The sequence below is a fragment of the Ranitomeya imitator genome, chromosome 2 (genome assembly GCF_032444005.1).
Source record: "Ranitomeya imitator isolate aRanImi1 chromosome 2, aRanImi1.pri, whole genome shotgun sequence".
NCBI lineage: Eukaryota > Metazoa > Chordata > Amphibia > Anura > Dendrobatidae > Ranitomeya > Ranitomeya imitator.
This window is the reverse complement of record NC_091283.1, coordinates 239,367,911-239,393,606: the sequence shown is the minus strand read 5'-3', so window position 1 is coordinate 239,393,606 and position 25,696 is coordinate 239,367,911. Positions and strand designations below refer to the sequence as shown.

Genomic DNA, 25,696 nt, shown 5'->3' with positions numbered 1-25,696 from the left:
TAATTATTGTTCCTGCCTGTGTGGGAGTAGTTATATCACCCTCGCTGCAGCGTGCCCAATAGCCAATACATAGCAGGCAGACCTTCTGGCGACTAATTACTCTGTGAGTACCCTGACTGACCTGAGGTTAAGGGGGTGCCAAGAGAGCTGCAAGTTTCAAAGCGGAACTGGGAAGTGGGATATAGATAAATCCCCTTCAGAAGGAACGAGGGGCAACCAAACAACCTCGGTTCATGACAAATTGGTGTGTGGTGGGGATGATAAAGGTATCTTCCCCGTAAACCGTGACAGAGTGGTGGGATCCCTGACATATCCGGTGGGATTCGTGACATTGGTGGCAGCATGGTGGGATTCATGACACCGCCTACATCTGCATGCATCCTACAATCCTACATTCCCTAATTTTAACATTGGGCACGCAGATGTATGCGGATGCCTCCGCATGCGTCGTCTTGACGTTGCGCTGACCTGCGTCAAACTCAACATGTTGCGGTTGGCGCAGCTTCAAAACGACGCATGCAGAAGCATTCGCATACATCAGCATGGCTTGTGTACCAAATGTTAAAGATAGGGTATGCAGGACGCATGCAGACATAGGCGAAGCTGAAGGAAGAGGAGCGGCAGTGGGCGGGGCTTCGCAGTTAGAAGGCTTTCATTTGCAGCCCTGCCGAACGCTAGTGTGAAACTAGCCTAAAACAATCCCTTTTAACCCCTTTCCGACATCAGACGTAAATGTACGCAGATGTATGGCTCCCTCCCTTTGATGTTGGCTCAGGCGCTGAATCACATCTTTTCTGGCACATGTCAGAAATGCACCGGAAATCCCGCTCATCAGTGACCCCTCACATGATCGCAGGTTACCGATGGGTTGGCATGACAACCAGAGGTCTCCAGCAGAAGTCTATGGTTGTCACTGCTGGATTGCTAGGCGAAAAGGCATGAACCTAGGGATCATCTCACCAAACTCCTGCTTTAAATCCTTTAAACATGGGCAAAATGCTACTCAGGCAACACAGGGTGAGAGTAAAACAGTGTGGCAATGCTTTATTGTTCCACAAAATAGGCAGATAACACAGAACAGTCACAGCACAGTACCCAAGATGTTGAACATTACAGAGTCTCGCCCTTCCGCTGACTCACCGGGAAAATAGCAGCTGTGACTACAGATCTTCTAGGGTCACTACCTCACCTGTGGTATACACACAGAGGAGGTAACGACAAGCGTAGGAAGATGCCAGTCCATACAAGGCCAGTTGATACGAGGATCACAACTTAGCTTCATATTCCAGGGTTGGTTACTCCACCTGTGGCACGCACACAGACAAGAGGTAACGACAAGCATAGGAAGAGGACAGTCCATTGAGTCTATACAAGGTCAGTTGATCTGAGGATCACAACCTGGCTTTTCCAAATGTATCCATGGTTCAATGATGGTCAATGGAGCATATCTGTATTCTTGCAACCGAGGCTGAAAACCCCTAGGTTGTTTTCCTATGGATAGATCCGTGTCCCTCGTAATGGAGCCATGATGTAAAATGGCTGCTGTACTGTCCTTCTCATGTCTTATGATTGCACACATCCCTAGCCTTTATAACGATATTGCATTCCTTGACAGACCGCAGCATGGCTATTAGTTAGAAGCTGCTATTGATCTTTGCAGCAGGTAAGTTTTCCCTGAGTGGTACATATTGGGCTGCCTGAAAACTGAGCTTAGTCCAGGACACTTTGTCTGCACTACTAATTAACAGCTGTTACAATACCAAACTGGGGCAGTCCTTATAGAAGATAAAACACAAGAATTTTACTGTGCTGTATTTTCACATACTGTCTATTCCGGACACTGCAGTGGCTTATAAACTTACGAAGTATACAGCTTGAGATCTGAGATCTGCCAATATGTGGCTAGTTTTCTGTTTCGGATAACATGATACATGACTAGTTTTTTTTCTTGTCGAGTCTCGCTTGAATATAGGTCAATATTAAATAGCCTCCTTTTGAGTCGCCTTTGGTGAGGATGATGAAACACGTAGAAAATAGAGGCTTGGAGAGTGAGTGTGTATATGTCACCTCACCCTATATACTGATCTGTGCGGTACATGTTTTTTCTCTTAGTCACCTACTGACTAACCTTCAGGGGGTGAATTATCGGTATAGTTTTACATTTGGAATTAATAAAGTTTAGTTTTACCCTTTTGTCAGCAAACACGAGGAATGACAAGAGATAACCCATTTAAGAAGATTCGATTTTGGTTAAAACTATTCCAACATTATGAATATAAAAAAGGCTTCTCCCCTACGTGACGTCTCTGATGTTTATTAACACTTGATTTTCAATTAAAATATTTCCCACATTAAGAAAATGAAAAAGACTTCTCCTCTGCGTGACTGCTCTGATGTCTAACAAGAAGCACTTTCCATTTAAAACATTTCCCACAATCTGAACAGCAAAAAGGCTTCTCCCCTGTGTGAGTTCTATGGTGCCTAACCAAATCTGATTTTTGGATAAAACATTTCCCACATTCTGAACAGGAAAAAGGCTTCTCCCCTGTCATGATATTGTATGAAATGTGATATAAGTTTTAGTTTCTCTTGCTAGCCCATGCTGTGGGCTAAAACCCCCCTTCTCTGTGTTCCTGTTCTGAGATGTGTATGTGCAGCTCCCAAACCCCTCATGTCCCTCCCAAAAGAATTTTTACGATCGCTTGTGTTGGATCATCTCTTTCTCCAGCAGAGACTGGTTTGATCTCCTTCTTTAAAGGCAAGAAGTTCTTTGTTCCATTATAGTGAGATATTGGGCCAACGGTTTAGGCTAGGAAAATATTAAGTCCAGTTTCTGAATCTTTATCGACGGATTTATCCGCCACGGTAAGCGCGGGCTTCTAACTCCATCAGTTACAAAGTATGGATTTCTCTGGAACTGTGCGTCACAAATAGCACAAATTTGGTCTCATTAGAACGCCAATGTTAATACAAGATGAGTGCTGGGTGTGTTATGATTCTGACATGTTCTGTAGCGGAGATACAGTCATTCGACAAACTTGTGTGAAATTTACTAAGACTGAAGAGAGAGGAGGGTCTGGGTAAACCAGCTCTGTTGGTGATGTCACGGGCTGCAGTTTATAAGTTTCTGCCAAGCCCCCAGCAGTTTTAGTTTACTTCAGGAGTCCTGACTGCCAGTCCTGATGCATTGGGACATATGGAAACTCCACCCACTAGCCTGGTTGCCTGCAATCTCCTGAACACATGTAAGTGTTAATTTCTCATTTAATCCCTTTAGTTTATAATTACCTTGTACATCTTTTCAATTGTCTCTTATTGTAACATCCTGAAATATTTTGATAAAACACTGCCTTCTTTGGAGTAAATATTCAAATTACTAGTTTTTCGTTCTCTTGTTCTAAAACATACCCTAAGTCTTCTGAAGGGAATTACGCTACTGTTTTGGGTTAGCTTCAGACCTGTTTAATTGAAGCCGGTGGCAGCATACCTTTGTACTGGGTAGTTGGGAGTCGTTGTAGCGAATGCGGCATTGATAATTATTGTTCCTGCCTGAGTGGGAGTATTTATATCGCCTCGCTGCAGCGTGCCCAATAGCCAGTACATAGCAGGCAGCCTTTCTGGTGACTAATTACCCTAGGTGCAGTACCTAGTCTGACCTGAGAGTAAGGGGGGCGCCAGAGAGCTGCAAGTTTCAAGTGGAACTGTAAGTGGGATATACATAAATCCCTGCAGTTCGTGATATATTGAAGAGCAGTGGGATACCTAAAATAAGCCCCTGCTGTAATACAAGAGGTCAATAGCCTTGTGTGTTTTTTCATTACATTGTAGCAGTGGAGGGATAACTAAGATAAGCTCCCCTGCACATGTGATAGCCGTCTGTTGGCCTAAAGTCACCCCGATCCGTGACGTAGGGGTGACGGTCACGGTGTGAATCGTGACATCCCCTGTGTGGGTTCTCTGGTGACTAACAAGATTCCCTTTCTGGTTAAAACTTTTTCCCACATTCTGAACATGAAAAAGGCTTCAACTCTGTGTGGGTTTATCTGGTGAGTAACTAAATATGTTTTCCGGATAAAACATTTCCCACATTCTGAACAGGAAAAAGGGTTCTCCCCTGTGTGGGTTCTTTGGTGACTAACAAGACGACATTTATTGTTAAAACTTTTCCCACATTCTGAACAAGAAAAACGCTTCTCCCCTGTGTGGGTTCTCTACTGACTAACAAGATGCAATTTATGTGTAAAACATTTCCCACATTCTCAACAAGAAAAAGGTTTCTATCCTGTGTGAGTTCTCTGGTGAATAACGAGATACCCTTTCTGGTTAAAACTTTTCCCACATTCTGAACAGGAAAAAGGCTTCTCCCCTGTGTGGGTTCTCTGGTGACTAACAAGATTGCCTTTCTGGCTAAAACATTTCCCACATTCTGAACACGAAAAAGGCTTCTCCCCTGTGTGGGTTCTCTGGTGACTAACAAGATTCCTTTTCCGGTTAAAACATTTCCCACATTCTGAACACGAAAAAGGCTTCTTCCCTGTGTGAGTTCTCTGGTGAGTAACAAGATTCTTTTTCTGGTTAAAACATTTCCCACATTCTGAGCAAGAAAAAGGCTTCTCATCCGTGTGGGTTCTCTGGTGACTAACAAGATGCAATTTATGTGTAAAACATTTCCCACATTCTGAACAGGAAAAAGGCTTCTCTCCTGTGTGGGTTCTCTGGTGACTAACAAGATTCCCTTTTTGGTTAAAACTTTTCCCACATTCTGAACAGGAAAAAGGCTTCTCCCCCGTGTGGGTTCTCTGGTGACTAACAAGATACCCTTTCTGGTTAAAACTTTTCCCACATTCTGAACAGGAAAAAGGCTTCTCCCCTGTGTGGGTTCTCTGGTGACTAACAAGATTCCCTTCATGGTTAAAACGTTTCCCACATTCTGAACATGAAAAAGGCTTCTCCCCTGTGTGAGTTCTATGGTGAGTAACCAAATCTGATTTCTGGTTAAAACATTTCCCACATTCTGAACAGGAAAAAGGCTTCTCCCCCGTGTGGGTTCTCTGGTGACTATCAAGATGCAATTTATGTGTAAAACATTTCCCACATTCTGAACAAGAAAAAGGCTTCTCTCCTGTGTGGCTTCTCTGGTGAATAACAAGATGCCCTTTCTGGTTAAAACTTTTCCCACATTCTGAACAGGAAAAAGGCTTCTCCCCTGTGTGGGTTCTCTGGTGACTAACAAGATTCCCTTTCTGGTTAAAACATTTTCCACATTCTGAACATGAAAATGACTTCTTTGCTTTAGGAGCAGTTTGTTTTTTGTTGCCTTTTTTGTGATTTTGATTTTCCTTAGCAGTCAGTAATGAATCAGAAGATGGGATCTGTTTCATAGGATCAGATGACAGATCGTTGGTGTGAATTGATGATGATATATCTGGAGAAACAGCAGTCATTTCAGTTGTATCTTGTAGGATCTCAAGATCATCAGATATAAACATTGAAGATGTCAGCTGTCCCTCTGATCTCCTGGTACAGTCATCTGCTAAGATAAACAATTTATTTTTTAAACACAATGTCCTTGAGTTTTATATTATTGAACATTTCTGCTTAAGCTGTCCATACAAATGGCAAGCTATGTACAACAACTTTATTTATACTAAGACAATGACTGTTCACAGTCTAATAGAAAACCTTGTTGGATGAACCAGTAGTGTGTGGTGTTCAACTGTTTGTTCATTCTGCCTTCCATATATCGAATAAAAAGAAATCAATCAATGTTATGTAGGCAAAAATAATACCAATTCTCATCTCACAAAACACAAGTCCCCACTCAGGTCCTGCATCTGTCAATTGAAAAACAGAGGTTTCCACACTATTAGTGGCTCAAAGGCTATTTAAAAGCAAGAGTTTCTATTAATCAATCCAGCAAAATCCGCTCTCACTTCTGAGTCTTGCAGTGTGCTCAAACAACATTTAGAATCCCTGTATTTAGCAATATTATATAGTGAGAAGAATCCACTTAATTTACGGTGTGTGTCTCCTGGAGCACAATCTGTGCTGGGTAATAAAATGGAAAATGTGTAATTTTCACTCTCCAACATCCACTGAGTCTTATAAGAGATCTATGAAAATGAACAAATTAAAGTCAGACATTGATTTTCAACCAGGTTTCCACAGATTTAAAAAAAAATAAAACTCATGAAATAGGCCTGGACAGAAATTATGGTACCCTTAACTTAACCGCTTTGTGACCACCAACCGTAGATAAACGGTGGCGCTGCACAAAGCCCTGCTAGCACCGGCATTTAGCTACCGTTTGTCTACGGTCGGCAGTTTTGTGCTCATCGGGACCCCCACGTACCTTATAACGAGGGGATTCCGGCGCACAAGAGTTCCTGTAACCCCCGACCTCATCGAGACCTGATTGGTTCAGGTCCTGATGACGTCAGCATCACACCAGCCAATAAGACAAATCACTAGGAATGTTTGTTGTAGCAACCAACTTTCCCGGGCGATCTGCCTCATAAAAACGCTGTTTCTCCTCAGATCTCCTGTCAGTAAGAGATTAGAGGAGAAACAGTGTTAGAAGTGCTGCTGCCAACAGCTGAGTCAGGCATCGATCTTGTTATAAAGTAAAAAGACAGAGAAGGCAGGTTAGGGTTAGTGCTATAGTTAGGGTTACTGTTAGGCTAAAGTTAGGGTTTATTCTAAAGTTAGGGTTAGGCTAAAGAAGTAGGCTTTTCTCAATTGTCTCCCCAATAACTTGGTCACTTCAGAGTTTTCTATTAGCTTGCTAGAGCATACTGTCCTACAAATAAATGTACATGCATCCAAATTCATCAGCCAGAATCCATGATCCTATTACATTTTTAGGACTTACATTCGCTATGGGGCTTGTTAAAAAAAATGAGCATTCGGTCCTATTGGTCTAACTGCCCTGTTCAAGCCACCCCAATGTTTTCTGCCATTCTTCCTAGGACCCGTTATGAAATGCTCATGATATTTTGGCATTTTAACGACAAGAGTCAATGCCTGCCCAGAAATGCTCCAGAACATGACAGACCATTGAAAATCAGATCCATCATAGAAGACTTGACAGAAAAATTCTTAAAGCTTTACACCCCAACAGAAAACATTTCCATTCATGCATCCCCTGTAAAATTCAAAGGAAGACTGCACCTCAAGCAATTTATTCCTTCTAAACAGGGCAAGGTTCAGAATAAAACTCTATAAAATGTGCGACAGTTCAAGAGGATACACATCAGCTTTTTGAATTTATGAAGGAAAGATAGCAAACTAAACCCACCAGGATGCCCTACTTATCTGGGGACATCTGGAAAAACCATTTGGGAGCTGATAACTCCATTATTACAAAAAGGCTACAATCTGTATGTTGACAACTACTACACCAGCATACCCCTATTTAAAAGTCTGGTTGAACATAACATGGAGGCTTGTGGGACCATTCGCAAAAACGGTCAGGGGTTTCCACAATCATTGGTCAACGAAAAGTTCTGAAAGGAGCAGACAGGGGCTTTACACAATGGAGAGCTGCTTGACCTTAAGTATAAGGATAACAAAGATATTTTTATCCTGAGCTCGATCCACACAGATGCCACAAGGGCCACTGCAGACCAACAGGGATCCACTACTCCAAAACCTGTGTCTGTCATTGACTACAACAAATATATGGGGGTGTGGACCTTGCAGATCACGTTCTACAGCCATACCAGGCATCAAGAAAATCATATACCTGGTATAAAAAGTTAGTCATTTATTTGTTTCAGGTGGCCTCATATAATTCTTTTGTGTTATACAAAAAAGCCGGAAATGCAGATACTTTCCTTGATTATCAGGAAAAGGTCATTGAAATTTTTGTTTTTGAAAATATTGTCCTCACCAATCCTTTATAATCTGAAGATGTCACAAGACTCATTGAGCGACATTTTATTGCCCTCATTCCAGCAACTGAAACAAGAAAGAACCCCAGAGAAGATGTCGTGTATGTTCCAAGAGAGGAATGAGGCATGATACCCGCTATTATTGCCCACAATGCCCATCATTGCCGGCCTTATGCCTCCATGACTGCTTTAAAATCTTCCACACAGAACCACGTTTTTAAACTGTTTTGACATTCAAGCATTTGGTTTATTTAGTGACAGACACATCTGAGTAGAGCTGGCTTAACAATTTCCGGGGGTAGGTGAGGGGATGTCTCCAGACACAAGCTGGGCACAATATATTGGGCACTACAATGACAATTTTTGCTCTAAAACTTCCACTACATGTTTCTGGAAATCATCCATGTAGTGATAATGGTCACTATATCCACAGATGAATTCGCAGAGGGGTGTCATTTCCAAAATGGGGTCACTTCAGGGGAGATTCTGTTGTTCTGGCGCTTAGCGGCTCTCAAAAGTGCCATAACAGAAGAATCCCCCCCTGAAGTGACCCCATTTTGGAAATGACACCCCTCTGCGAATTCATCTATTGGTGTAGTGACCATTTACCTATCTACATTTTCCAATGTCAATACCACCAAGAAGAAGAAAAAAGACCGACCAGAAAGTCCAAAGAATATATTTCAATATTGTTATCATATGATTTTATTGTTAAGAGGTTTAAAAACAATGAAATTAAAAAAATATATCCATAATAAAGAATGATAGTACTTAAAAACAATTTTCTGTATGTTATTGCAGGAACGCTAAAGTCCAGTTCGTATAAAGATAGATAGATAGATAGATAGATAGAATACCCTCAAATTCAAAATTGTATGCGACTAGAGACTCAAACACACATACATGTGGTGCACAAACTACATACAGGTGTTAAAAACTAGGAGTTAGTCGTACCGGTAACGGTATTTCCAGAAGTCCATCATGACAGCACCACAAGGAGGTTGCTCTTCATATCCTTGATAGGGACAGGAACACAGAAGAGGTTAAATAGCCCCTCCCCACCTCTACCCTTCAGTGATTTTACAAAGTACCACACCAGGATAGATACAACGCAATTGTATTGAACTTCCTTTCTATACATGTTTATATCACACATCAGACAAGAGTTCAAGGGAGGGTAAATAATGGGTGCTGTCATGATTGACTTCTGGAAATACCATTACCGGTACGACTAACTCCTAGTTTCCAGATCGTCCCTCATGACAGCACCTGTTATGAACAGGTGATCCAGAACCACAATGGACCTGGTGGTTATGAGCACAGAAAATGACCTGATAGTTGCTAATCACATAGGACGAGCTCTGAGACGTGGGAACTCTGCTGACCACAATTCCTAATCCTATCATATTACACTAAAGGTAGCCGTGGAGCATTCCTGACCAGACCTAGACGCCTCGGGCACAGCCTGAGAAACTAGCTAGCCCTGAAGATAGAAAAATAAGCCTACCTTGCCTCAGAGAAATTCCCCAAAGGAAAAGGCAGCCCCCCACATATAATGACTGTGAGTTAAGATGAAAATACAAACACAGGGATGAAATAGATTTTAGCAAAGTGAGGCCCGACTTACTGAATAGACCGAGAATAGGAAAGATAGCTTTGCGGTCAGCACAAAAACCTACAAACAACCACGCAGAGGGGGCAAAAAGACCCTCCGCACCGACTAACGGTACGGAGGTGCTCCCTCTGCGTCTCAGAGCTTCCAGCAAGCAAGAAAAACCAATATAGCAAGCTGGACAGAACATTGACTGGAGGCCAGGAACAAAGAACTAGGTGGAGTTAAATAGAGCAGCACCTAACGACTTAACCTCGTCACCTGAGGAAGGAAACTCAGAAGCCGCAGCCCCACTCACATTCACCAGAGGAAGCTCATAGACAGAACCCGCCGAAGTACCACTCATGACCACAGGAGGGAGCTTGACCACAGAATTCACAACAGTACCCCCTCCCCTTGAGGAGGGGTCACCGAACCCTCACCAGAGCCCCCAGGCCGACCAGGATGAGCCAAATGAAAGGCACGAACCAGATCGGCCGCATGAACATCAGAGGCAAAGACCCAGGAATTATCTTTCTGACCATAACCCTTCCACTTAACCAGGTACTGGAGTTTCCGTCTCGAAATACGAGAATCCAAAATCTTCTCCACTATATACTCCAACTCCCCCTCAACCAAAACCGGGGCAGGAGGATCAACGGATGGAACCACAGGTGCCACGTATCTCCGCAACAATGACCTATGGAATACGTTATGGATGGAAAAAGAAGCTGGAAGGGTCAAACGAAGAGACACAGGATTAAGAACCTCAGAAATCCTATACGGACCAATGAAACGAGGCTTAAACTTAGGAGAGGAAACTTTCATAGGAATATAACGAGATGACAACCAAACCAAATCCCCAACACGAAGTCGGGGACCCACACAGCGCCTGCGGTTAGCGAAACGTTGAGCCTTCTCCTGAGACAAAGTCAAATTGTCCACCACATGAGTCCAAATCTGCTGCAACCTATCCACCACAGTATCCACACCAGGACAGTCAGAAGACTCAACCTGCCCTGAAGAGAAACAAGGATGGAAACCAGAATTGCAGAAAAACGGCGAAACCAAAGTAGCCGAGCTGGCCCGATTATTAAGGGCGAACTCAGCCAAAGGCAAAAAGGACACCCAATCATCCTGATCAGCAGAAACAAAACATCTCAGATATGTTTCCAAGGTTTGATTGGTTCGTTCAGTCTGGCCATTTGTCTGAGGATGGAAAGCCGAGGAAAAAGACAAATCAATGCCCATCCTAGCACAAAAGGCTCGCCAAAACCTCGAAACAAACTGGGAACCTCTGTCAGAAACGATGTTCTCCGGAATGCCATGTAAACGAACCACATGCTGGAAGAACAATGGCACCAAATCAGAGGAGGAAGGCAATTTAGACAAGGGTACCAAATGGACCATCTTAGAGAAGCGATCACAAACAACCCAAATGACCGACATTTTTTGAGAGACGGGGAGATCCGAAATAAAATCCATAGAGATATGTGTCCATGGCCTCTTCGGGACTGGCAAGGGCAAAAGCAACCCACTGGCACGAGAACAGCAGGGCTTAGCCCGAGCACAAATCCCACAGGACTGCACAAACGAACGCACATCCCGTGACAGAGACGGCCACCAAAAGTATCTAGCCACCAAATCTCTGGTACCAAAGATTCCAGGATGACCAGCCAACACCGAACAATGAACCTCAGAGATAACTCTACTCGTCCATTTATCAGGAAAAAACAGTTTCTCCGCTTGGCAACGGTCAGGTCTATTAGCCTGAAATTTTTGCAGCACCCGCCACAAATCAGGGGAGATGGCAGACAAAATTACCCCCTCTTTGAGAATACCCGCTGGATCAGACAAACCCGGAGAGTCGGGCACAAAACTCCTAGACAGGGCATCCGCCTTCACATTTTTAGAGCCCGGAAGGTACGAAACCACAAAGTCAAAACGGGAGAAAAACAGCGACCAACGAGCCTGTCTAGGATTCAACCATTTGGCAGACTCAAGATAAGTCAAGTTTTTGTGATCAGTCAAGACCACCACGCGATACTTAGCTCCTTCAAGCCAATGACGCCACTCCTCGAATGCCCACTTCATGGCCAGCAACTCTCGATTGCCAACATCATAATTTCGCTCAGCAGGCGAAAACTTCCTGGAAAAGAAGGCGCATGGTTTCATCACCGAGCCATCAGAACTTCTTTGCGACAAAACAGCCCCTGCTCCAATCTCAGAAGCATCAACCTCGACCTGGAACGGGAGCGAAACATCTGGTTGGCACAACACAGGGGCAGAAGAAAAACGACGCTTCAACTCTTGAAAAGCTTCCACAGCAGCAGAAGACCAATTGACCACATCAGCACCCTTCTTGGTTAAATCAGTCAACGGTTTAGCAATACTAGAAAAATTATTGATGAAGCGACGATAAAAATTAGCAAAGCCCAGGAACTTTTGCAGACTCTTCAGAGATGTCGGCTGAGTCCAATCATAAATGGCCTGAACTTTAACAGGGTCCATCTCGATAGTAGAAGGGGAAAAAATGAAACCCAAAAACGAAACCTTCTGAACACCAAAGAGACACTTTGACCCCTTCACAAACAAAGAATTTGCACGTAGAACCTGGAACACCATTCTGACCTGCTTCACATGAGACTCCCAATCATCCGAGAAGACCAAAATATCATCCAAGTATACAATCAGGAATTTATCCAGGTACTCTCGGAAGATGTCATGCATAAAGTACTGAAACACCGATGGAGCATTAGAAAGCCCGAATGGCATAACCAGGTACTCAAAATGGCCCTCGGGCGTATTAAATGCTGTTTTCCATTCATCGCCCTGTTTAATACGCACAAGATTATACGCACCACGAAGATCTATCTTGGTGAACCAACTAGCCCCCTTAATCCGAGCAAACAAATCAGACAGCAGCGGCAAGGGGTACTGAAATTTGACTGTGATTTTATTTAGAAGGCGATAATCAATACAAGGTGTCAGCGAACCATCCTTCTTGGCCACAAAAAAGAACCCTGCTCCCAATGGCGACGACGACGGGCGAATATGACCCTTCTCCAAGGATTCTTTTACGTAACTCCGCATAGCGGCGTGCTCAGGCACAGACAAATTAAACAGTCGACCTTTAGGAAACTTACTACCAGGAATCAAATCGATAGCACAATCACAATCCCTATGCGGAGGTAGGGCACTGGACTTGGGCTCATCAAATACATCCCAGTAATCCGACAAGAACTCTGGGACCTCAGAAGGAGTGGATGATGAGATAGACCGAAATGGAACATCACCATGTACCCCCTGACAACCCCAGCTGGACACAGACATAGATTTCCAATCCAATACTGGGTTATGGACTTGTAGCCATGGCAACCCCAACATGACCACATCATGCAGATTATGCAACACCAAAAAGCGAATATCCTCCTGATGCGCAGGAGCCATGCACATGGTCAGCTGGGTCCAGTACTGAGGCTTATTCTTGGCCAAAGGTGTAGCATCAATTCCTCTCAATGGAATAGGATACTGCAAGGGCTCCAAGAAAAACCCACAGCGCCTAGCATACTCCAAGTCCATCAAATTCAGGGCAGCGCCTGAATCCACAAATGCCATGACAGAATAGGATGACAAAGAGCAGATCAAAGTAACGGACAAAAGAAATTTCGACTGTACCGTACCAATGGTGGCAGACCTAGCGAACCGCTTAGTGCGCTTAGGACAATCGGAGATAGCATGAGTGGAATCACCACAGTAAAAACACAGCCCATTCTGACGTCTGTGTTCTTGCCGTTCAGCTCTGGTCAAAGTCCTATCGCACTGCATAGGCTGAGGTTTATGCTCAGGTAATACCGCCAAATGGTGCACAGTTTTACGCTCACGCAAGCATCGATCGATCTGAATGGCCAAAGACATAGGCTCATTCAGACCAGCAGGCATAGGAAATCCCACCATGACATCCTTAAGGGCTTCAGAGAGACCCTTTCTGAAAATTGCTGCCAGAGCACATTCATTCCATTGAGTGAGCACAGACCACTTCCTAAATTTCTGACAATATATCTCTACCTCATCCTGACCCTGACACAGAGCCAGCAAGATTTTCTCTGCCTGATCCACTGAATTAGGTTCATCATAAAGCAACCCGAGCGCCAGAAAAAACGCATCAATATCACATAATGCAGGATCTCCTGGCGCAAGGGAAAATGCCCAGTCTTGAGGGTCGCCACGTAATAAAGAAATAATGATCTTAACTTGTTGAACTGGGTCACCAGAGGAGCGGGGTTTCAAAGCCAGAAATAGTTTACAGTTATTTTTGAAATTCAGAAACTTAGCTCTATCTCCAGAAAATAACTCAGGAATAGGAATTTTAGGTTCTAACATAGGATTCTGAACCACTAAATCTTGAATGTTCTGTACACTTATAGCGAGATTATCCATCAAAGAGGACAGACCTTGAATGTCCATGTCTACACCTGTGTTCTGAACCACCCTGATGTAAAGGGGAAAAGAAAGACAAAACACAGTGCAAAGAAAAAAAAATGGTCTCAGAACTTCTCTTTTCCCTCTATTGAGAAGCATTAGTACTTTGGGCCTCCAGTACTGTTATGAACAGGTGGTCCAGAACCACAATGGACCTGGTGGTTACGAGCACAGAAAATGACCTGATAGTTGCTAATCACATAGGACGAGCTCTGAGACGTGGGAACTTTGCTGACCACAATTCCTAATCCTATCATACCACACTAAAGGTAGCCGTGGAGCGTTCCTGACCAGACCTAGACGCCTCGGGCACAGCCTGAGAAACTAGCTAGCCCTGAAGATAGAAAAATAAGCCTACATTGCCTCAGAGAAATTCCCCAAAGGAAAAGGCAGCCCCCCACATATAATGACTGTGAGTTAAGATGAAAATACAAACACAGGGATGAAATAGATTTTAGCAAAGTGAGGCCCGACTTACTGAATAGACCGAGGATAGGAAAGATAGCTTTGCGGTCAGCACAAAAACCTACAAACAACCACGCAGAGGGGCAAAAAGACCCTCCGCACCGACTAACGGTACGGAGGTGCTCCCTCTGCGTCTCAGAGCTTCCAGCAAGCAAGAAAATCCAATATAGCAAGCTGGACAGAAAAAATAGCAAACAAAAGTAACACAAGCAGAACTTAGCTTATGCAGGGCAGACAGGCCACAAGAACGATCCAGGAGAAAGCAAGACCAATACTGGAACATTGACTGGAGGCCAGGAACAAAGAACTAGGTGGAGTTAAATAGAGCAGCACCTAACGACTTAACCTCATCACCTGAGGAAGGAAACTCAGAAGCCGCAGCCCCACTCACATCCACCAGAGGAAGCTCATAGACAGAACCCGCCGAAGTACCACTCATGACCACAGGAGGGAGCTTGACCACAGAATTCACAACAAGCACCACAAGGAGAAATACCAAATAACTCCTATTTAGGGCGGGATCACAGCTTGGAGGACTTTCCTCCCAAAGCCGGTTTGTTGATTTGACAGAACGTCCAGCTTGTAATGCTTACAAAAGGTATTTGAGCTAGACCAAGTTGCCGCTCGGCAAATTTGGTCCATGGATGCACCCGCACTTTCTGCCCATGAAGCAGATATTGCTCTCAGAGAGTGGGCTTTCAGGTGTTCTGAAGGAAATTCACCGGCTGAAATATATGCAGCGCAAATGGTAGATTTGATCCATCTGGCTAGGGTTGCTTTTGAGGCTTTTCTGCCTTTATTCTTCCCAGACATCTGGATAAAGAGGTTTGAATTAATTCTCCAGCTGTCTGTGAGTTTCAGATACTGCAATACTGTTCTCTTAACGTCCAGGGAATGGAGAGAACGTTCTTTATCATTGTTGTAGTTCTGACAGAACGTAGGCAAAATAATTTCCTGGTTTCTGTGAAAGTCCGTCACAACTTTTGGAAGAAACGAAGGGTCCAACTTTAGGACAATGCAATCTTCTTGTATCTTTAAGTATGGATCTGTTATGGACAGGGCTTGGATTTCGCCTATTCGCCTTGCTGACGTTATTGCGACTAGGAAGATAGTTTTGAATGTTACAGATTTCAGGTCTGCCTGATCAAGTGGCTCGTATGGAGCTTTCCGTAATTCATTTAGTACCAGGGTGAGGTTCCATGGAGGTACTGAACTTCGTACTGTTGGTCGGATACGTTGCATAGCTTTGATGTATCTCGCTACCCAGGGATGATTTACTAGTGGACAATCATAAAAGGCACTTAAAGCCGAGACCTGTACTTTCAGTGTACTAGGCCTCAAGCCCATATCAAAGCCTGTTTGGAGGAAATTTAATATCTGAGGAATATCTGGTTCTTGGAGAACAGATATTGAAGTATTGCTTTGTGCACAAAATTTCTTCCAAATTTTTAGGTATATAGCCGAAGTTACCGGCTTCCTGCTTTTGATATTATGTAATAACGAAGCCTGTTCGTTCTTTAGAAGTTTAGCAATGCATTTTTCGCATAACTTCTTTTTATAGCCATCTGGGAACTTGGTGGTGCACAGCGGACATCTGATAGTCCTTTTCTTAGGCCTCTCGGGATCCTGTAAATGTAAAGGAGACCCCTGTAGCTACGGATCTAGAGTACTGTAATGTCTCCCATACTACGTACTACTCACATGGTCCGTGGGAAGCTCTAAGGATTGGACGTCAGGACGACTAGCACCTTCTATGTTACTGAGTCAAGTGTGCTGTCAGCTGTCCGTCATTAAGTAGTCAGTCTTACCCAGCTTCAAGACATCTGATTCGTCCTCCTTCCGAACTCAGCTGCCGGCTTCATGGTGATTCCAGGTCCCCAGCTGTACTGCGCATGCGTCATCCGGAATGCACGCCGACCAGCCTGGGACCTAGATTCTGGCGCATAATCCGGTCGCCATCCTGTTCTGGCCTCTGCTTCCCCCGCAGCTTCCCGGCATACTCGGAAATGCTTCAGCGCCGCCGACCCCGGGAATCCGGCCACGCCCCCGGAAGACGTCACCTCTGATCGGGCGCCGGACCGGAAGTCCGGGGAACGACGCCAGCACCGGCTGCACATGGCGCCCGAGGGAGCGCCGGACACCGCAGCCGCTGTCTCAGAGCCCCTTTGTGAGGGGATGAGGCAGGCCCTGGGAGCACACAGCTCAACCTAGTTGCGGAGGTACCTCCATCGGTATCCAGCAACTCTGGGGAGTCTTCACTGCCAGACTCACGCGGCTAAAGCCCCCTTCAGGAGGATGGGACCGCACTCAGGAGCTCCTGCTCCACCGAGACCTGACCTCAATCAGGTAAAAAATCCAAACTTCTGGAGAACTCTCTCCTGCGTCTGTCCCTGATAGGGACAGGAAAAACACTGAAGGGTAGAGGTGGGGAGGGGCTATTTAACCTCTTCTGTGTTCCTGTCCCTATCAAGGATATGAAGAGCAACCTCCTTGTGGTGCTGTCATGAGGGACGATCTGGAAATATGATATATACAATGCTCAAAATGCAGAAATCCAATTGAAAAACATATATATACACCGTATGTACTCGAGTATAAGCTGAGATTTTCAGCCCAAAAATGGGCTGAAAGTGCCCCTCTCGGCTTATACTCGAGTCATGGTCGGCGGGTGAGGGGGAGCGACGAAGATCACATACTCATCTGCTCCTGGCGCTCCTGACGCGGTCCCTGCATGTCCCATGGTCTCCGGCGCCGGCACCTTCTTCCTCTGTTCAGCGGTCACGTGGTACCGCTCATTAAAGTAATGAATATGGACTCCACTCCCATAGGGGTGGTGCCGCATATTCATTACTGTAATGAGTGGTACCATGTGACCACTCACTACAGGAAGAAGCTGCGTGCGCCGGAGACCATCTGTCCGGGAGAAGCTGCCAGGGACCGCGCCAGGAGCAGGTGGGTATTTCATATTCACCTGTCCCTCGTTCCAGCGTCGGCGCCGCTCCATCTTCTGCTTCCTCTGCAGTGACTGTTCAGATCAGAGGGTGCGATGACGTATTAGTGTGCGCGCCGCCCTCTGCCTGAACAGTCAGTGCAGAGAAACGGGACGCTGAGGAGCAGCGATGAGAGGTGAGTATATAATTTTTTTTTATTGCAGCAGCATTATATGTGGCACATTGTTATATGGAGCGTTTATGGGGTCATAATGAACTGTATGGAGCATTATATGGGGCATACTTGTATATGGAGCATCTTATGGGGCCTTAATGAACTGTATGGAGCATTATATGGGGCATACTTGTATATGGAGCATCTTATGGGGCCATAATGAACTGCATGGAGAATTATATGAGGCATATTTGTATATGGAGCATCTTATGGGGCTATAATGAACTGCATGGAGAATTATATGGGGCATATTTGTATATGGAGCATCTTATGGGGCTATAATGAACTGTATGGAGCATTACATGGGGCATATTTGTATATGGAGCATCTTATGGGACTATAATGAACTGTATGGAGCATTATATGGGGCATATTTGTATATGGAACACCTTATGGGGCCATAATGAACTGCATGGAGCATTATATGGGGCATATTTGTATATGGAGCATCTTATGGGGCTATAATGAACTGTATGGAGCATTATATGGGCATATTTGTATATGGAGCATCTTATGGGGCCATAATACTGCATGGAGCATCATATGGGCATATTTGTATATGGAGCATTTTATGAGGCCATAATGAACTGTATGGAGCATTATATGGGGCATATTTGTATATGGAGCATCTTATGGTGCCATAATGAACTGTATGGAGCATTATATGGGGCATATTTGTATATGGAACATCTTATGGGGCCATAATGAACTGTATGGAGCATTATATGGGGCATATTTTGTATGGAGCATCTTATGGGGCCATCATGAACTGTATGGAGCATTATATAGTAGTATTCCCCCACATACGGTGTATCGGCGTGCTCAGGAGAAATTGCAGAATATATATAGTCCATTTTCTCCTGTTACCCTTGTGAAAGTATTAATAAATTAGGTCTAAATGAAAATTTTTGTGAAAAAAAAGTAAATGTTTATTTTTCCTTCCACATTCCATTCATTCCTGTGAAGCACCTGAAGGGTTAATAAATAGTGATGAGCGAGTGTACTCGTTGCTCGAGTTTTCCTGAGCACGCTGGGGTGACCTCCGAGTATTTGTTATTGCTTGGAGATATAGTTTTCATCGCCTCAGTTGCATGATTTACGGCTTCCAGATACGCTGAATACATGTGGGAATTGCCTATCAAACAGGCATTCCGCACATGTATTCAGCGTATCTGGAAGCCGTAAATCATGCAACTGAGGTGATGAAAACTATATCTCCGAGCAATAACAAATACTCAGAGGTCACCCCAGCGTGCTCGGAAAAACCCGAGCAACGATTATACTCAATCATCACTATTAATAAACTTCTTGAATGTGGTTTTGAGCACCTCGAGGGGCGCATTTTTTAGAATGGTGTCACTTTTGGGTATTTTTTGTCATAGTGACCCCCAAAACTCACCTCAAATGTGAAGTGGTCCCGAAAAAAATGGTTTTGTAAATTTTGTTGTAAAAATGAGAAATCGCTGGTCAACTTTTAACCCTTACAACTTCCTAACTAAAAAAAAAAAAATTGTTTCCAAAACTGTGCTGATGTAAAGTAGACATGTGGGAAATGTTATTTATTAACTATTTTGTGTGACATACAGTATCCCTCTGATTTAAAAGCATAAAAATTAAAATTTTGAAAATTGCAAAATTTTCAAAATGTTCGCCAAATTTTCATTTTATCAAAGAAATATTACCGCTATCATAAAGTACAATATATCAAAAGAAAACAGTCTCAGAATCACCAGGATTCATTGAAGCGTTTTAGAGTTATGACCTCATAAAGTGACACTGGTTAGAATTGAAAAAAATTGGCAAAAACAAGCTCTGGCGTGAAAGGGTTAATATTTTGCTGCATAACCTTTTGAGGCAATCACTGCTATCAAAGGATTTCAGTAACTGTCAATGAGACTTCTGCACCTCTCAACAGGTATTTTGGCCACTCCTCAAGAGCAAGCTGCTCCAGCTGTCTCGTGTTTGGAGGTTGCCTTTTCCAGACGGCATGTTTCAGCTCTTTCCAAAGATGCTCAATACGATTTAGGTCAGGGCTCATAGAAGGCCACTTCAGAATAGTCCAAGGTTTCCCTCTTAGCCATTCTTGGGTGTTTTTAGCTGTGTGTTTTCGGTCATTATTAGTGATGAGCGAGTATACTTGTTGCTCTGGTGGTTTCTGACACTGGGCAGCACATTTCTCTCTAGAATCCCTTGATAGTCTTGAGATTTCATTGTACCCTGTACAGATTCTAGACACCTTGTGCCAGATGCAGCAAAGCAGCCCCAGAACATAGTAACATAGTAACATAGTTAGTAAGGCCGAAAAAAGACATTTGTCCATCCAGTTCAGCCTATATTCCATCATAATAAATACCCAGATCTACGTCCTTCTACAGAACCTAATAATTGTATGATACAATATTGTTCTGCTCCAGGAAGACATCCAGGCCTCTCTTGAACCCCTCGACTGAGTTCGCCATCACCACCTCCTCAGGCAAGCAATTCCAGATTCTCACTGCCCTAACAGTAAAGAATCCTCTTCTATGTTGGTGGAAAAACCTTCTCTCCTCCAGACGCAAAGAATGCCCCCTTGTGCCCGTCACCTTCCTTGGTATAAACAGATCCTCAGCGAGATATTTGTATTGTCCCCTTATATACTTATACATGGTTATTAGATCGCCCCTCAGTCGTCTTTTTTCTAGACTAAATAATCCTAATTTCGCTAATCTATCTGGGTATTGTAGTTCTCCCATCCCCTTTATTAATTTTGTTGCCCTCCTTTGTACTCTCTCTAGTTCCATTATATCCTTCCTGAGCACCGGTGCCCAAAACTGGACACAGTACTCCATGTGCGGTCTAACTAGGGATTTGTACATAACAGAGCCTCCTCCATGTTTTACAGTAGGGACAGTGTTCTTTTCTTCATAAGCTTCATTTTTCCATCTGAATATAGAGCGGATCTAAAAATTCCATTTTTGTCTCATTTGTCCATAGTACATTCTCCCAGAAACCTTGTGGCTTGTCAACATGTAATTTGGCAAATTCCAGTCTGGCTTTTTTTATGATTTTTCTTTCAACAATGGTGTCCTCCTTGGTCATCTCCCATGAAGACCACTTTGGCTCATACAATGAAGGATGGTGAGATCTGACACTGATGTTCCTTGAGCTTGAAGTTGACATTTAACCTGTTTAGAAGTTTTTCTGGGCTCTTTTGTTACCATTCGTATTATCCGTCTCTTTGATTTGTCATCAATTTTCCTCCTGTGTCCAGGGAGGTGGCTACAGTCTCATGGATCTAACATTTCTGAATAATATGTGCAACTGTAGTCACAGGAACATGAAGCTGCTTGGAGATGGTCTTATAACTTTTACCTTTAACATGTTTCTCTATAATTTCCTTTCTAATCTCCTCAGACAACTCTTTCCTTCTCTTCTTCTGGTCCATGTTGAGTGTGATACACACCATGTCACCAAACAGCACAGTATCTGTAGCCCTATATACAGGCCGCTCACTGATTCCAAGATTGTAGACACCTGTGATGCTAGTTAGTGGACATACCGCGATTTAACATGTCCTTTTGTCACATTATTTTCAGGGGTACCATCATTTCTGTCCAGGCCTATTTCATGAGTTTTATCTTTTTACATTCTGTGGAAACATGGTTGAAAAGCAATGTCTGACTTTCACTTGTTAATTTTCATAGATCTTATATTTCTTATTACTTTTGTCAGATTCAAGTTATTTTTGTGACCATTGTGTTTTCTTCTGTCATTAAACGAGAAGTACCAACAATTTTGACCACGTATGTATAGATTATATCCCTCAGTGAATTAATTTATAAAATGGAATCACTTTATGGGGATTTCAACTATTCTGGTTTTCTGTCATTTAGTCATATTAGCACTTCTGCATATGGTGTGTCCAATCTCATCTGGGATCTGTTCCTGCTGTCCAGCTGGAGTAATCTGCTTCCTACTTCAGCCAATTGGAAAGTACCACACCCTACTAAAGCTCAAAGCACATGGCCGGAATCTGCCAGAAACAGCATTATTCTCCTCTGGTTCAGTCCTCTGTGCTCAGCTTGTGGCTTGTATATTTGTTTACTGTTCTGACCGTGGCCCGTTTATTGACTACTCTTGTGTCTTCTGAATCTGCATTCTGTCCTTCTGGTTCTGACCTAGCTACCTGACTACTCTTCTTGCCATCTAATACCACAGAATAGCAGGTAACACCATGGTCCAAACCTAGGGGTCCCAGTGTAAGTACAGATCCATGTAATGGTGTTAAAGAGCGATGGGCAAGGCGATCCTTGGGATATGGAAAGCAGAGAAGATAATGCCAAGCATGTTCATGGTGGAGATCTTTTGAGCTGCCAGTTGACCACGAACAGTGCTCCCAATACATTGTGTCTGCAAACTATTCCAGCTAGATCTGCATTCAAACAGCTAAATGGCGCTCCTTCCCTTCTGAACACTGCCATGTGCCCAGAGAGTAGTGTACAATTGTATGTAGGGTATTGTGAGAAGGCAACAGGCAATACTCGCTTTTAAATCTGCTCTCACCTCTGCTAAACAGGTCTACTTCAGAACCCTCGTATCTTCCCTATCCTACAACCCCAAACAGTTATTCAAAACCTTTAACTCCCATCACTTTCAACAGCCAATCAGAGCAATCGTAGCCACGGGGGGGTGGGGGGCAAGCCACCCCCCCTGGACTAAAGTACCACTCCCCCTGTCCCTGTAGGTCGGGTGAAATTGGAGTTAACCCTTTCACCCGGCCGGCAGGGACGCGATCATTCTGTGACACAGCATATGCGTCACAGGTCGGATTGGCACCGACTTTCATGACGCATACACTGTGTCACAGGTCGGGAAGGGGTTAACATGTTTGTCTATAATTTTCTTTCTAATTTCCTGAGACAACTCTTTCCTTCACTTCTTCTGGTCCATGTTGAGTGTGATACACACCATGTCATCACACAGCACAGTGAGTATCTGTAGCCCTATATACAGGCCACTCACTGATTCCAAGATTGTAGACCTCTGTGATGCTAGTTACTGGACACACCGCGATTTAACATGTCCCTTTTGTCACATTATTTTCAGGGGTGCCATCATTTCTGTCCAGGCCTATTTGATGAGTTTTATTTTTTTTACATTCTGTGGAAGCATGGTTGAACAGCAATGTCTGACTTTCACTTGTTCATTTTCATAGATCTTTTATTTCTTATTACTTTTGTCAGATTCAAGATATTTTTGTGACCATTGTGTTTTCTTCTGTCATTAAACGAGGGGTACCAACAATTTTGACCACATATGTATAGATTATAGCCCTCAGTGAATCTACTATATAATTGTCTAAGGGTCACTTACGTCTGTCTGTCCTTCTGTCACGGTTATCCATTCGCTGGTCTCGGCAGCTGCCTGTCATGGCTGCCGCGACCAATCGGCGACGGGCAGTCAGGAAGAAAATGGCAGCTCCTTACTCCCCGCAGTCAGTGACCCCGGCGCTCCGCTCCATAATCCCCGCAGTGTCCCCGGCGCTCTGCTCCATACTCCCCGCAGTGTCCCGGGCGCTCCGCTCCATACTCCCCGCAGTGTCCCCGGCGCTCCGCTCCATACTCCCCGCAGTGTCCCCGGCGCTCCGCTCCATACTCCCCGCAGCGTCCCCGGCGCTCTGCTCCATACTCTCCGCAGTGTCCCCGGCGCTCCGCTCCATACTCCCCGCAGTGTCCCCGGCGCTCCGCTCCATACTCCCCGCAGTGTCCCCAGCGCTCCACTCCATACTCCCTGTAGTGTCCCCGGCGCTCCGCTCCAAACTCCCCGCAGTCAGTGTCCCCGGCGCTCCGCTCCATACTCCCCGCAGTGTCCCCGGCGCTCCGCTCCATACTCCCCTCCGGTCACCGCTAACACAGGGTTAATGCCTGGCGGTAAAGGACTGCGTTATGCCGTGGGTAACGCACTCCGTTACCGCCGCTATTAACCCTGTGTGTCCCCAACCTTTTACTATTGATGCTGCCTATGCAGATCTGGGCAGGTAACAGCGTCTCCTAAACCCAGGGGGTAGGTGGATCCTCCAGGTTGTAAGTTCTATAGAAAAGGGCTTTCAATGCCCAAAGTCATTAGAACAGTTTTGGGTGGGGGAGAATGTTGTGGTCTAGAGGCAAAATGGTGATCATGGTAATACGGCCGGACTACACCACTGATAAAGCAGCCACAGCCGGTGACTGAGAAGAATCTGTGACTTCTCTGCATTTAGTGGTTACTACTCACCTGGGTAGCCATATGTGGGAATCTCCTCTTTACACCGCTCATCCCCCCTCACATATGTCTCTGTAGTATTAATATGGGTCAGATCTTCACCCTGAAACAAATATTGTAAAAGTCACCGACAGATGGAGAAGTCCCATCTATGATCAGCTCTAATCCTGCCATCTCCACCGTTCTCATTACACAAGTATAAAACATATAATACTGGTGGATAAAACAAGACTGAGCACAAGACCTTCACCGGCGTCTACACATCATATGGGAGATCTCCTGACACCTTCTCTCCATCTACCTGATGATCCTGAGGAGCATTGGGATCTTCTTGTTTGCAGTCCTGTGGAAGAAGAGGACGGGGACATCTCTCTGGTGTTGTCCTCTTACTGGATAGATCTGGAGGAAACACACACAGGGGGTGAATTCATTCTTTACATACAGATAATTATAGGCCGTGTGTATTTAGTCCTGTCTATTACCTGGAGATGTGAGGGGCTGGGGAACCTCCATTATGACGTTCTTGTACAGATCTCTGTGTCCTTCTAAATACTCCCACTCCTCCATGGAGAAATAGACAGCGACATCCTGACACCTTATAGGAACCTGACACATACAATGATACCGTCATCCCCCGATCCCTTCATAGTGTTACTGTATAATGTCCCAGCATTCCCAGCAGTGTCACCTCTCCAGTCAGCAGCTCAATCATCTTGTAGGTGAGTTCTAGGATCTTCTGGTCATTGATGTCCTCATGGATCAGGGGGTGAGGTGGAGGCCCCGTGATTGGGCTCAGGGGTCTTCCCCATCCCTCAGACACAGGGTCCTGACAGCGATCACTAGAGGTCTTCTTCACCACTGTGTAATCCTGGTAATGGAGAGACACATTAATAAATCTCCCTACAGACATTTCCAGAGTCCTCACCTCTCCAGTTCTGTCCATCTGTTATTCCCATAGATAAGAATGATGTAATGTGACGTCATCAGAATCTCTCACCTCTCCAGTAAGCCGGAAGAGGATCTCTAGGGTGAGGTGTAATATCCTCTCCGCCATCTTGTCTCTGTCCATATCCATCTGTGATGGGTAAATCAGGAATATGTTCTTTTGTAGAAGATCTTCACTGAGAGGATCTGATATTGTAGAGAACTGAATGAGAAGATGAGCCGATGGAACATCATAAGAATCCTGTGTAATAATACAATTACTGGAGATAATAAGGGAAACATATGAGGAGATTTATTATTTTACAGGATTTAGTTTCCTTCTTTACATCTACTAATAAATCCTATATATTTAGGTCACAGACAACAAGCAGTTTCCTCCTCAGAGTCGGCAGCTGAATACGTTTCTCATAGACTCATCTTCCATAACGCTAATTCTCGTCTCATTGGAATTGGCATTAGCAATACTGCAGGAGATATTCATTACACGTGACATGAGAAATAACTACTTCATGATGAGGACGACATCTTCATCTTCTACTATGGCTCTAGAAACAGATTCGGCCAGATTCGGTCACTGACTCCATCACCACCGGCCGTCTATATGAAGGTTTCCCGTCTTCCCCGCACTGTAATCTTCTATCACGTTAGATCTCAGGTCTGATTCACACACAGAAGTTTGTTTATAGCCTGGGAAGGGAGTAATACCCGTGGAGCTTCCCAGGCTAGTAACATCAACTCAGAACTGTATACTTAGCCTTTAGTGATGTAGGGTCCCCCTATATGTAATAACCAGCAAAGGCTATGCAGACAGTTGCGAGTTGATATTAATAGCCTAGGAAGGTGCCATGGATACTGCGCCCCCAGGCTAAAAATATAAAAGGCACATCTCTAAAGGTACCGTTACACTAAACAACTT

General features: G+C 44.4%; 1 protein-coding gene across 1 annotated transcript; it reads right to left on the bottom strand.

Moving 5' to 3' along the window:
* Positions 1-1,018: 1,018 nt before the first annotated feature.
* On the bottom strand, positions 1,019-25,017 carry LOC138662846 (oocyte zinc finger protein XlCOF22-like). Its single transcript, XM_069748824.1, has 6 exons — positions 24,833-25,017; positions 24,524-24,703; positions 24,318-24,441; positions 24,137-24,234; positions 23,848-23,938; positions 1,019-5,533 (listed from the first exon to the last, which is right to left on the bottom strand). Exons 1-6 carry the CDS (start codon positions 24,908-24,910, stop codon positions 4,278-4,280), a joined length of 1,827 nt encoding a protein of 608 aa, XP_069604925.1. The 5' UTR covers positions 24,911-25,017; the 3' UTR covers positions 1,019-4,277.
* Between the last annotated feature and the right edge of the window lie 679 nt (positions 25,018-25,696).